Source organism: Xenopus laevis, chromosome 4S (genome assembly GCF_017654675.1).
Source record: "Xenopus laevis strain J_2021 chromosome 4S, Xenopus_laevis_v10.1, whole genome shotgun sequence".
Lineage (NCBI taxonomy): Eukaryota > Metazoa > Chordata > Amphibia > Anura > Pipidae > Xenopus > Xenopus laevis.
This window is the reverse complement of record NC_054378.1, coordinates 16,690,237-16,704,240: the sequence shown is the minus strand read 5'-3', so window position 1 is coordinate 16,704,240 and position 14,004 is coordinate 16,690,237. Positions and strand designations below refer to the sequence as shown.

Sequence of the window (14,004 nt, the reverse complement as noted above, 5' to 3'; positions counted from 1 at the left end):
TGCAGGGTGCTTACTCAGAAGATGCTTCCCTTGCATTAGGGTCAGTAGAGTAATTGCAAAAGAATCCAGATGCACACGTTTTTGTTGAAGTTTAATCAAAAGTGGTTTAAGCCCATATAATCACAAAAAGGGCAACTTTTCGGACCCCTCCGGGCCCTTTATCAAGCCTCTTCTACTGCACATACGTCTGGTCGCATGAGACACTATCAAACATGGAGGCCACCAACCCCACAGCACAGCTCTTTCTTTGCTTATCCAGTATTGGGGAGCAAGGCTGAAAAGAGGAGTGACTTTGGTGTGATTAGTGAGAGAACTGTACAGTGGCCTCAGCAGTTTAAGGACATTAGGCACCACCTGTGATTCTAGTCACTCCCCTCCTACCCAACTGTTGTATTTTAGAAAACCCACCTTCCCGGAAAGTGCCACCATCTTTGTACATGTACTGCATGTGCGCTCTTCTAGAATCGGCAAAGGAGATTGATTGAGAAAAGAAGGTGGCACCGCGTTTGGCATGAAGTACCCCGGGGAATCCACCAATTAGAATTTTTCTTACAAAAGGTTGTAGGATTGTGTGCTGTATTTGTACACACTCAAACACTCATACTGTACTCCTACAGTACATTTTAGCGACAAAATGTGGGCAAGTTGGCACTTGGAACTTTAAATAACCACAAGGATATTGCTTATAAAATAAAAGATCAAGGACTGGAGACAAAGCCAATAACATTTCCTATTCAAATTTTAATATATGTCTGGGCACTCGGGGCTAAAAACGATCAAGATTTTTTCTTTTCAACCCCCCCATGCCTTTCACTAATCCCCTCTCTTCGCAGATCCTTTCTGGAGAGACGTGCCAGCGAGAGTGTTTGTATTCTGGTGGCGTAGCTAAGCCAGACAGGTCTGCAACAGAGTGCTTTATTTTTAGACTCTTCATTGCCATTTTTATCCTGTAAAAATATTCATCAGTGTCTGTGTGACAGGCAATCCACTTTTATAAATATTCCACAGCTCTTTCTCCCTTCAGCTTCATTATCAAATTTACTCCTCATTTGTGGCCCCCCCATATACTAACACTGACTCCCTCATTTGCACCCCCTCATTTCCTAGCCCTCCTTCTTAAATAGCAATGAATGAAGAAGGTGCAAGGTGGAGTGATATTTTTTGTATTATTATTCTAATTTATTCACTCGGTTGTTTCAAATCACAGATGTTTAGCGTCACGCGTTTCACTCATTCCCCCATACGTTGCTGCTTACGTATCTGCTACTATTGTTACTCCTGCGTGAAATGTTCGGAAGGACAAAAAAGCCTTAAAGCTCCCTTTAGAATTTGATTGAAGGGGGTAATTTTCATTTGCAATTTCGTCCTGTTTCCAAAAATAACCATACACCGGCCAAGGTATTTGGAGCAAAAATAATGCATGGTTTTTAACCAGTTTATTATCAGGAGGCTGAAATTTTTGAATAAATCTGCTTTTCTGCGTTGTACCACAAATTGTGGTTTTGTTCTTAAAATTGTTTCTCAAGATAATATTCCTCGTGTTAAATGATGTACCTATAGGTTTGGAAATTCAATCTTAAAAACGAAAAACAATCCACCTATGATCAGATGAAGGAAAATTTAGCAGTGAGCAAAGTGCAATTTCAAGTGGTTTACATGTTTTTTCTAAGGGTGCACCAAATATATTATTTATGCATTTGCCAAATTCCTAATCTTTTATGAAGGACTCAGCCGAATCCCTAATTGAGCCCAAACCCTAATTTGCATTTTTTTGTAACCGAACTCCATTGTAATATTGCTATTGGGAAACTGGGAAACAAGAAAAGGACCGCTACTGCTCACCACAGGTACTTTTCCAGGTGCTCTGTCAAGCAGTATCCGGCTGCTAAGATACAATAAGTTGAGGAACAAATAGACGGCACTTCTGGAGAAGATTTATTACTGCTGTATGTCCTGACGCGTTTCGGGAAATGATCCCTTAGTCATAGGTAACAGTGCATACCAAACAGCCACATTTTATACAGAAAATGACAGTGACCCCTAGTGGGTACTCAATAAAAACATATTATTTTTTATTTAAATATCTTTAAAATGTCTTGCCTGGTAATACTGTTAAAAAAGTTAAAACCCAAACAAACTATAGACATATAAGTATACATAATGTGTCTCGGTCTAGTTCGGTTTAACGCTGATTAGAGGTAATGAAGTGGAGGAGGTGGGAGGGGGGAGAGGAAAAAGAAGGAGGGGGGGGAAAAAAGGGGGTAGGGAAAAAGGGGGGGGAAAAAAAGGGGGGAAAAAGAGAAGGGGGGGTTGGAAAAAAGGTGAGAAATGAACGACAAGTGGAGGTTAACACCTACTCTGCTTTAGGTATTATAAGGGTGACGAGTCTAATATAGATAACTGATGTCGTGTTTAAAATTGAGACCATTAGGAATTCTGGTATCTAATTTAAGAATCCAGAAGGCCTCTCTAAGATTTAATGCATGGATGACATCCCCTCCCCTATTAGGTATTTTTACTTTTTCAATTACCTTGTCTTTTAGGTCCCTGATGCCACCCAGGGAGCATGTCTTAAAGGAGAAGGAAAGCTACAGAGGCGTTTTATTGCCAATAGATTAGCTGCAATAGTACAAGCTAGAATGCTATATTTATTCTGTAGAATGTTTTTCCATACCTGTGTAAAAAGCTCTAGAAACTCTCTGTTTGTTTAGGATAGGAGCTGCAGTATTAACATGGTGTGACATCACTTCCTGCCTGAGTCTCTCCCTGCTCTGGGCTCAGATTACAGCAGAGAAAGGAGGGGGGGAGAAAGAGGAACAAACTGAGCATGCTCTTGCCCAGGGCAATGAGGTTTAAGCTGAAGGCAGGAAGTCTGATACAGAAGCCCATGAGTACACAATAGAAGGAAAGAAATGCTGTGTTTCTTTTGACAGGGGACTCAGAGCAGCATTACTTTGGGGGTTTACTGGGATATTTAGATGGACCTTTCTGATAAGACTTACTTAGTTTTAACCTTTCCTTCTCCTTTAAAATGCCTCCCTACCGGGGTGGTTTCCTCCTTATTGGTTATGCTCCTGATGTGTTCCCTGACTCTCTCTTTTAGAGTGCGGGATGTACGGCCCACATATTGCTTGTTACAATGATTGCACTCAAGGAGGTATACTACATTTTTAGTATTGCAGTTGTAGAACCCTCTATTTTTGTACACCTGTCCTGTGTTATTGGATCTAAAGTCGGGGCCTACGAAAATAACTTGGCATGTTTTACACTTGTTGACACCACACTTGTAAGTGCCTTTCACTGTTAGCCAATTATCTGCTACACTACTTGGGTTAGACGAGACCTGACTGGGGGCTAATATTTTGCCCAGGGTAGGGGCCTTTCTTGGTACATATTTGACATCAGTTTTGGCCAAAATTTCCGACAATTTACTGTCTGCTTCTAATATGGGCAAAATTTTTTTAACAATTCTACAGATTTGAGCATACTCCTCACTGTATTCAGTGACAAAAAATAGTTTTTGTTGTTGTTGGGTCCCTCCTTCCGCCCCCTCCCCTACAATCTGGATGGCACAGATATTCTCTCTTCTCGATTTGGGTTCTGTTTTCGCTTTTTCATAAGCGGTTTTAATTAGGTTGTTGGGGTACCCTCTATCTTTTAATCTCTCCCCCAACTGTCTCGACTGAAGATCGACTATAGGGTATACTGTTGAGGGTGTGTTTCGGGTGGCAACTATTGTACTTTAAAATAGTGTTGCCTGCCGTTGGCTTCCTGAAAATTTCAGTGTCAATCCTATTCGTATGTGAATTCCCTTTTAGGGTGAGGTCCAAAAAACAAATTTGGTTTTTGTGGTGTTCGAGTGACAATTGAAGATTATAATTATTGGTATTGAGGTATCGATGAAATTCTTCTATTAGGCCAATTGGGCCGTTCCATATAAACAACAGGTCATCGATATACCTTCCATACCACACAATGTGTGATCGAAAGGGGTTATCACATCCATAGACGTGGCACTGCTCCCACCGACCCATATAAAGGTTGGCGTAGGAGGGGGCAAAGGATGCCCCCATGGCAGTGCCACGTCTCTGAAGGTAGTAACCCCCGTCGAAGTGAAAAAAATTGTGAGTTAGTAAAAATTCCAAAACCAACAAATTAAAGTGGGAAACTGGGCTTGCAATTTGGCATAAATCAGACGCAATTTTGTTAAAAGTTTTCCAAGTCTGCTTGCTGTAATTTCGGGTGTATAGTTTGAGAGCAGCGTGTGGGTCCAATTTTTAAGACATACCTTGATGAGAGAACCCTGGACCTACTGCTTGCTCTGGAGGTGGTAGTAGCTCCAGGGTTACCCTGCTTCAATAGATACAAGTCCTCACAATTCGTAACAGTAACTAGGAAGGAATAAGGGGCGCCAAGTGCAACTATACTGAGGTTCATATTGACACAGATGCGTTTAATGAATGGGTTTTTACTTGCTACTTACTAGGGGAGAAATTTGCTTGAGCGCAACTGAGTTTGTTGTCGTAAATGACCCCTATTGTATGTGCCTTCAGTACCTTCATATTGGAGTGCCTAAAGGGATCTAAGTGGCAGCTAAACCTTGCTTAGTGACTAGGGATGAACCAAATTCTAAATTTGGTTTGGGACTTGGCTGAATCAAAGCATTTTTTGCATGATTCAGACGTGGCCAAATGCAAACTTTTAAAGCCATGTGATTTTGAAGTTCTTGGCAGCAGAATTTTGGTTCACAGTTGATGCAATTTTTTTTAAATCTGGACTCTGATTAAAATATGGAAATTAGGATTCAGATTCAATTTGGTATTTGTCCAAAACTTTTGTTGATGGTTCGGTATTTGTCCAAATGCAAAGATGGATTCAGTGTGTCCCTAATATTAAAATGGAACACAACTGTTACCACCACTGACCTAAATATTTGGATGGCAGTCTTTAGTAAGCCTGACCAGTGACCGGTTAGGTCACCAAATTTAGTCTACAGAGAGTGTATAGATCATGAGTGAGGATCAATTACTCATGAACATAACATACGGGTAATGGTGACCACCAAGCTGGTCTGGTTTGTGGTCTATAGGTCAGTTTGCAACACAACTGTCATCGCCATCGACCTAAATATTTGGATGCCAGTCTTTAGTAAGCCTGACCAGTGTCTGGTTAGGGCACCAGATATATAATTTGGCCTACAGATAGTGTGTAGATCATGATTGAGGATAAATTACTCATGAACATAACATGCTGGTGATGATGACCACCAAGCTGGTCTGGTTTGTGGTCTGTAGGTAGTTTGTCAATGACTGATGGTTTGTATTTCTCCTTAACATGCAGCTTATCTTGTGATGAGCCCAAAGGCTTGTTGGCAGTGTTGACTTAGAGGGAATGTATTTGGTGTGTTCTGGCATGAACATCATCCCCCTTAGCTTATAGTAAGGCCACTGGGAATTGTAGTGCAGCCACTGGCAATTGCATAGGTTGACAGCATTGGAGTCTTTTCATGAATCAAGGCTCTGAATATGCCCCAGTGTTATTAAGAGATTACCCAGCATGCCAGTGTGCATATGCCCCTTACCTTTGACAAGCTTGTCCTAATGTGGCACTTGGTGTGAATGGGAAGGTAGGTTGAAGGTGGTTCTGTAGGTTTAAGAGGTTATTTATTGGGCCAAAAAGTCTGCCCTTCGGTCTGTGTTCCAGACAGGCAACTGACTGGCACTGAGAAAATGGGGCAGGCAGATAGCACAAGAGCGTACTCTTTTATAGATTTAAAAGACCTCTGAATGTTTGGACTTTTATAGCATCTCTGTAACATAATTTGATTAACGTACGGCATCTTTTGAGCGTTTCTGAATGTCTTTCTAAATGAGTATGATGCCATGCTAATTATGTATAAACAAAAAAACCTTGGCATATGAATTGTTTAGCCTAATAAACCTGGCACATACAGTATTCATATTTGTCTCTGCACAAAACATAATGTAACAGTAATGTGTATTACTGATTAGCATTAGTAATTTGTTTCTATACATCTGTAACCTTGTTATGTGCTAACAGTGCTCAGCCTAAAGGCCAGTAAGGGGGAGATTTGGGGTGAGGAGTGCTTATTTGTGCTCTGGGTACCCCTGAAACTATATCATGGTGACTGTTACCCCAATGTTTCTATATATCTGTAACCTTGTTTTGGCGGGTCAGCTTGAAGACCAGATAGGGTGAGATTTGGTGTATCTATGTGTTATTGTCTATTATACAGGTTTATAACTTCATGACATTATTTTTCTCCATTAAGGTGTACCTTCTTTTCGCTAGCTTGGTGTCCATTTTTTTTATCCCCTGCCTCCATGTTTTTCTCTGTAGCATAAAGATGCAGGGAGTTGCTGGCGTCTTATTAATGTGCAGCCTGCACTCTCCTCGTCTTTGTTCTTTGTTAAATAGGAGCTGGCATCTGTTAGACTGCGTTAGCTCTCAGTCTCAGGGAATTCAGCGCTTGCTAAATTCGGCTCTGCAGAACCGCTGCCCTGTTTGCTCGAATCATTTGGGGCTGCTATTTTTAGCAACAAAGGGGAATTGAAATAGCAATTTTCTTTCCGTGTAATGGATCCCCAAGAGGAGCAATGATGCAAGTTCTCTGTCATTCCTCCCTCCTATCGCAGCCCACCCCACATACCCCCTTATCTCCCCACCACCACCTCCCTTCCCAAAAGGGCTGATGGGAAAGGCATCTGTCACGGCTTGCAGCAGTATTAATCTTTAATCAATGGAGAGTTTTCTGATTTCAGGTGTTATGGGGGGGGATAAAAAAAGAGGGGTCACCAAGAAGGTCCTTCTTGAAATTGTGCTCATCTGGTCTCCTTACATTTAGATGGGGTGAAAGCATAGACAGAGCTACTATAAATATCCCATTGGCTTGCAGTGTTCCTCCAGTCTATTTCTGATGTTTGATTTAGATAAGGTTGATTGGGTAGCAGCTAAAAATATCTGTTCCCAGAAAGTTGAGGACAAAGTAGAATATTTTTAACCCACGCAGTCTGGAGCTCTTCTCTTGACTGCAAATGATTTGTTCGATGGGAGACTTTACATCCACTGGCTATGGCTGCGGAATGTATAATGAGCCGAGCAGGCATTGCTGAAGGCTTTGTTTCTAAATATATATGCGGCGTGTGTGTGTATATATATATATATATATATATATATATATATATATATATATATATATATATATATATATATATAATATATATATATAACATAAAAGCCTTCCACATGGACACAACACTCCCTATAAAAGTTCCGATGTGAGAATTACGCAGAAGATACAAATTCGTGCAGATACAGGTAGCCACAAGTCACGGATATCTTGAAGATTCTTAAAGGGATATCATACATTATATGATCTTTAGTAGGACTATTTGATAAAAAAAAGAAAAGGACGTCTTTGAGCTTAAATTGGCTGTCGATTTGACCTTTATTGAGGGCTATCTGAGACTAAAATCTTTGTCATATCATATTGATCATATTTGGCTCATTCAGATACTAGTCTTGCCGGACTAAACCTGAATCATTCGTATTTAGCTCAAAGTGTGTAAATCGTGTTATTCAGTTCCCTAGGCAAAGGAATGGTACCTTTATAGGAAAGACAAGCCTTGGAGTGTTTGGATAAATTTACCATGAAAGAGCAACCATAACTTGTATGGATGAACCCCAATATAAAGGCTTGTTGAAGAACAGGCCACATTAGTACTTTTTTGGTATTGCATACTTTGAAGAAATATATACTTTGAGATACATAAAATAGTCAATCCTGCATGCTGTCCAACTGATCAATATAGTAGGGGCATTAGCCCAAAGTGACAGAGATTGCGCTAATGTTCCAAGAGGTAAGATTTGAGTTTAGTATTCGCTTGGCTTAGATAGAGATCTCCTTAAGGAATAATTCAGAAATGTAATTCGAGAGGTAAGAAGCCGAGCATAGGGTGCGAGTTAGAGATTGAGGGAAAACCTTGAGAAAGCAATCTTGGTTGGATAGAGATTCAATAACCATGCAAAACAGTTCAGAGATTAAAGTGTATTTAAAAGGGTATTGAGAAGGACACAAGAAAAATGAAGACAGAAAGAGTGGGAATCTAGTTAATGGGGTATGGGTTTGAACAAAGGAGATGTATTGGAGGATTAAGGCAGGTGGTTATGTGGCATGGACTAGCTTCGGAGAAGAGGGGTTGTGGGAGATGTTGGGTTTTGAACAACATTGCATAGAGCATAGGGACAGGAACATCTAGATGGGAGCAGCAATTAAGGTATATGGGGCATTTTGTTTCACTCCAGCACAGCTACCCAATAGATCGGTGGTTCCAAATGGTGGGTCTTTTGGGATTTAAATGGCAAGGGGGATAAGCCTGAAGGCTAGTTAGGGTGACAACTGAGGGCTATAGTGATTTCCCCTCTAGTTACACTTGAAAGCCCATCTTGAAGGCCAGTCATGGAAAATTCAGGTTGAAAATGTGCTCTTTTCTTGAAACCATGTTTTCATATGTCCGTACCCATTTTATGAACAAAGATTGGCCCTTCAAGGGGTGACCTGGACCGTCAAGGGAGCTCAACTCAAAAATTACTACAGATGGAGGGAACAACTAGGACACTGCTAAACAGTATATATCTAATCACCATGTATGTATACAGTCATATGAAAAAGTTTGGGAACCCCTCTTAATTCTTTGGAGTTTTGTTTATCATTGGCTAAGCTTTCAAAGTAGCAATTTCTTTTTAATATATAACATGCCTTATGGAATGGGTGGCATTCAGAGGATAATCAAACAGATGCGCAACTTGCAATTGGCCACCTTAAATACCTTTTCTTATGATTGGACACACCTGCCTATGATGTTCAAGGTATAACAAGCAAATCCAACCAATCTGGTGTTGCCAGTAATCAGTATTGAGCAGTTACATGCATTCAAATTAGCAGAATTACAAGGGTACCCACATTTTTGCACATCCAGTTTTTCACATTTGATTTAATTTCATACAACTGAATATTGCTTCACTTAAAATCTTTTTTCAGAAAACACCCCAGTACTCAGATGTTCCTGGAAAATGAAAAGCATACCACTGTTATCTTTTTTTGTTGAAACTGAAGTAAATTATTTTGCAGGCTGAGAGGGGTTCCCAAACTTTTTCATGACTGTATAGAGTAGATATGGGGACCACATAAAAAAAACTCTTTGGATTTTTCTTGAATATGGGATCTTTGTGGAGGGTGCAAGGGCATCCCATGAGATAAGTAGGAAAGAGATTTATCTTCAGGAGCAGGCAGGATTTTATACAGTGAATGACGTTTGTACTGGCAAATATATAAATGTAGCTACTGGTTGTTAGTATTAATAAGAACAGCACAATGGTTGGTTGATTGGATCCTGATTAAACTGACCCAGGTGTATGTGAACGCTGATGTGCCCGTGGTAGGAAAATAAGATTATAAGCTCCACCGAGTCAGGGACTGATGTGAATGATTAAACATTTTACTTACAGCTCTGCACAATATGTTGGCCCTATATAACTAAAGAGGCAAACACTAGAGATCTCTCATTAAGCAATAGGATTCGGGAATCTTCTAAAGTTGATTCTGCATGTGCTGTCAGTATTTCTAGAGGGGACACATGTCAGGGGTAAGACTAGGGAGGGGGGGCCTGCTGATGGGAGCCAGTGGGGACTTTTGGCTAAAGGTGGCTTTAGTTCTCCTTTAAATAGGGCCATACTGAACTTCTACACTCCTTTCCTTGGCCTCCCTGCAACTGTAGGGTCTGCTTACTCTGTTGTTACGCTCCTACTACTGACCATAGCAACTAGAAGGGATGCTAGTGCATTGATCCCCAACATGTTGCTCACCAACCCATTGAATGTTGCTCCCAGTGGCCTCAAAGCAGGTGCTAATTTTTAAAATGTTTGGCTTGGAAGAAAGTTTTGGTTGCATAAAAACCAGTTGTACTGCCAAACAGAGCCTCGTGTAAGCTGCCAGTCCACATAGGGGCTACTAAATAGCCAATCACAGGCCTTACTTGGCACCCCATGAACTTGTTTCATGCTTGCGTTGTTGCCCAACATGTGGCTCACTGGTAAAAAAAGGTTGGGGACCCCTACTCTACTGCGTAGGTAGTTGCCCAAAGCAGAATGTTTGGATGAAGAGAGAGGTTCATCCAGTGAGATGTTTATTAGTGACCATTTTAAAGGGCAAGGAAAGGAAAATTCTTTACAGGGGGGCAAAATGCTAGGCACTCCAAGAGTGAATTTGTGTGCACTGTGGATGCATGGGAAAGGGAAGAAAGATGGCAACCGTAGGCTACTTTTTTCCCACGGCCCAATAAATTTTAGGGTTTCATTATTCACTAGTGAAATGTGTTCTATTGAAACCCCTAGTGAACTTGCCTTTTCTTTTCCTTTAATTCTTATTCCGTAATTGCCTATGGAGTGGCCTGAGCCCTAAGGGGATTTAGGTCATCGTAATGGGAATTCCACATTTAACCACTTTGACTGCTGCAGAGGTACTGTACAACTGCCTAAACTAATAATCTCATCTTTTACTCTGTACAGTTGTTACTGGTGCCACTGACGGAATCGGAAAAGCCTATGCCGAAGAGGTGAGAATTGAATCTTCCTAAACCTTACTTACCATTACCCTAATTCCCACAGGACTTCATGTATGTAGATGGGTTGTGTGTGTATGGCTCGTTTCTGATACATCCCATTCATGTTTGCATCTACTTTGTAACCCAATGTACAATATATATCAAGACCCTTATTTTTATATTTATATTTTTTACAGCTCGCAAGGCGGGGAATGAACATCGTTCTGATCAGCCGATCTCCAGAAAAACTAGAAGAGGCTGCCATTCACATAAGTGAGTCTTGTTCTTGGCGATGCAACTAGTTTGATCCCACAGTCCTCTTGGTTTGCATTTGTGTAAAATCTAGATCAGGGGTTTAAAGGAAAACTAAAGCTTAACTAAAGATGCAGCTAGAAATGTTGTACATTATGTACATTATGAACTTCTGTACCAGCCAAGGCAACCACAGCCCTTTACCAGTAAAGATCTGTGACTCCAAAGATGCCCCAGTAGCTCCCCATCTTCTTTTCTGCTGATTCACTGCACATGCTCTGTGCTGCTGTCACTTACTGAGCTTAGGGACCCACTCACAATATACAGTACACATAGAATAGAAATGTCACAATATAAGGCTGATTAATAATTAATACAGATAATTACTACATGGCAGCACAGAAACTAGTGCAATTACCATCAGAATTTGATAATCAGCCCTGTAGCATCAGCTTATATAACATGTCAACCTCATTTTCTGCTTGATAATTTGCGACGACCCCTAAGCTTAGCTTCTCAACAGCTGCTCAGAGCTGGTGCAATAAGTTCATTGTATAAAATATGCCATTTTTAGACAAATTCATTTTTAGTGATGGTTTACAATAAATACAATGGTTGCATTGGGGATAGACTGAATTTTGGGACTGAGAAGTTTGGGACTGAACTAAATCCAGGCTACTAGTCTAACCTTCTGTAGATCCTGCCCTATGCTAAAAGGGCTGCTGTAAAATGCCATAAATTAACGGGCACAATTTATTGGGGGCCTGTTTGGGACAAGATTTGCCTGAATCCTTATGGTGGCCACCCATGCATAGGTTTTATTTACTGTCAGGTTTTGCTTAATCCCAAGTATTTATAGGCACATAATTATCGCCTCCAAAACAAAATGTGTTCAGCTGAGTGTGCCACCATGATATTGGGCTTGGAGGCATTGGGCGTCCGTTATAAATACCGGGCAAATGTGTACCTGGGCAGTAACCCATAGCAACCAATCAGTGATTAGCTTTTTCTTTTCAGCCAGCTGCCGGTAGAACAATGAAAGCAAACTACTGATTGGTTGTCATGGGTAACTGCTCAGGTGTACCTTTGCCCGGTGTTTATAAATTACCCCCACTGTTTATATTAGTATCCTAGCCTTTGCTCCACCTCCTAAACCTGGTATCATGGTGGCATGCTCTTTACAGCAGCCATAACAGAATATGGCCAGCAGCTGCCATGTTGTTTTACATATTTTAACAGGTAAGTGCATTGCTTAAAGCAGGGGTGTCCAAACTTTTGGCTCGCAGGGCCACATTGGAAAAAGAAAAATTTGTCTGGGGCCACACATGATATACACAAACACGTTTGATTTGTAAAAGTAAAGGAAATACACAGAAAAGAAATACAATGCCAGTTGGATAACCAGATGGAGCTATACACTGTAATATGGGACACCTGGATATTAAATAGACTTATTATTATTACTAACTGGACAATGGGCAGAGTCCCCCCTCCTCCTATATCCTTTGCGACATGACGTTTCCTCGGGAACCAAACTGGGCCACATTCATATGCATCCTGGGCCGCATTTGGCCCTCGGGCCGCAGTTTGGACACCCCTGGCTTAAAGGAAAACTATACCCCCCAAACAATGTAGGTCTCTATAAAAAGATATCGCATAAAACAGCTCATATTTAAAACCCTGCTTCATGTAAATAAACCATTTTCATAATAATATACTTTTCTAGTAGTATGTGCCATTGGGAAATCATAAATAGAAAATGATCATTTTAAGAAATAAGGGCCGCCCCCTGGGATCGTACAATTCACAGTGCACACAAACATACCAACAAACCATACTTGTTAGGTCACATGAGCCAATTAACATACAGAGTTCTGTCTTTTGCTTCAACACTTCTTCCTGTTACAGTTAGAGCTGCAGTATTTCTGGTCAGGTGATCTCTGAGGCAGCACACAGACCATCACAAAATGGTGGCTCAAGGCAAGAGATGTAAGGGCAAGATTTACTTAAATATATAGACCAGTTTGGTAAGATTCTTCAATATGCCACTTAATATGATGTAAACTATCTGTTACTTAAGTGTTCATTTTGGGGGTATAGTTTCCCAGGGGCTTTGCTCCCCTTCTCTGAAAACTGCACCAGCTGGGTCTTTGATTGTAGGAAGTGCCACCCTACCACCTACCTTTCAGATTTAGGGTAGTTGTTTCCAGAGAATGGGGCTCTTGCATATGGGAACTGATACAGTAGCTTGTGTAGTGTACTGAGCACTTGCGATGCATACATAGCATTAAAGGGGTGGTTCACCTTTACATTAACTTTTTAGTGTTTTATAGAGTGATTAATTCTAAGCAACTTTTCAATTGGTCTTCATTATTTATTATTTTTATAATTTTTTAATTATATGACTTCTTCTTCTGACTCTTTGGACATTAGCAACCAGATTGCTGAAATTGCAAACTGGAGAGCTACTTAATAAAAAGCTAAATAACTCAAAAAAACACAAATAATAAAACATTAAAACCAATTGTAAATTCAGAACATCACTCTCTGCTTCATACTAAAGGTTAAAGGGCACCTGTTGGGTAAAAATGTTATCCCCAACCAAAGGTGCGGCTAATAGAGCCTGCATTCCGGTTGGGGATAATAGTAGTTTTTTTTTTTTTTTTTTTTTAAATGCCCCGCCAATGCTACTCTACCCGCACAGGGGGGAGCTACTACTGTTATCCCCAACCGGAATGCGGGCTCTATTAGCCTGCAGTATTTCTGGTCAGGTGATTATCCTTTCGTTGGGGATAACATTTTTACCCAACAGGTGCCGTTTAATTTAAAGGTGAACAACTCCTTTGGACTTTTTCTACCTGGCACAAATGATTGGTGAATGAGCCCCAGCCACATATTTGCTGGAAAAGGTTATTGTTTTGGTCAGAGAAGCCAACCTGGATCTCTTCTGGGCGCACCTTGCCAACACTATCTCTGCCCCTCCGGCCACACCCTTATTCTTTGAAGGCCACGTCCCCTCCGTATCGATTTCCAGAATATATTTATTCCACTATTGTTAGTGAGCGTCTGCCTTTTTTCTGTTCTTTGCTCTGCTGGCTTTGACTCCTGAAACAGTGTAGCAGAAGCCATC

At 40.8% G+C, this 14,004-nt stretch overlaps 1 protein-coding gene across 1 annotated transcript in view; it reads left to right on the top strand.

Moving 5' to 3' along the window:
- Positions 1-14,004, top strand: part of hsd17b12.S (hydroxysteroid (17-beta) dehydrogenase 12 S homeolog) — a 64,056-nt gene that overhangs the window by 14,323 nt on the left and 35,729 nt on the right. The window contains 2 exon segments of the mRNA NM_001086586.2: positions 10,588-10,634; positions 10,820-10,895. Of these exon segments, the coding sequence (NP_001080055.1) occupies positions 10,588-10,634; positions 10,820-10,895 (123 nt within the window).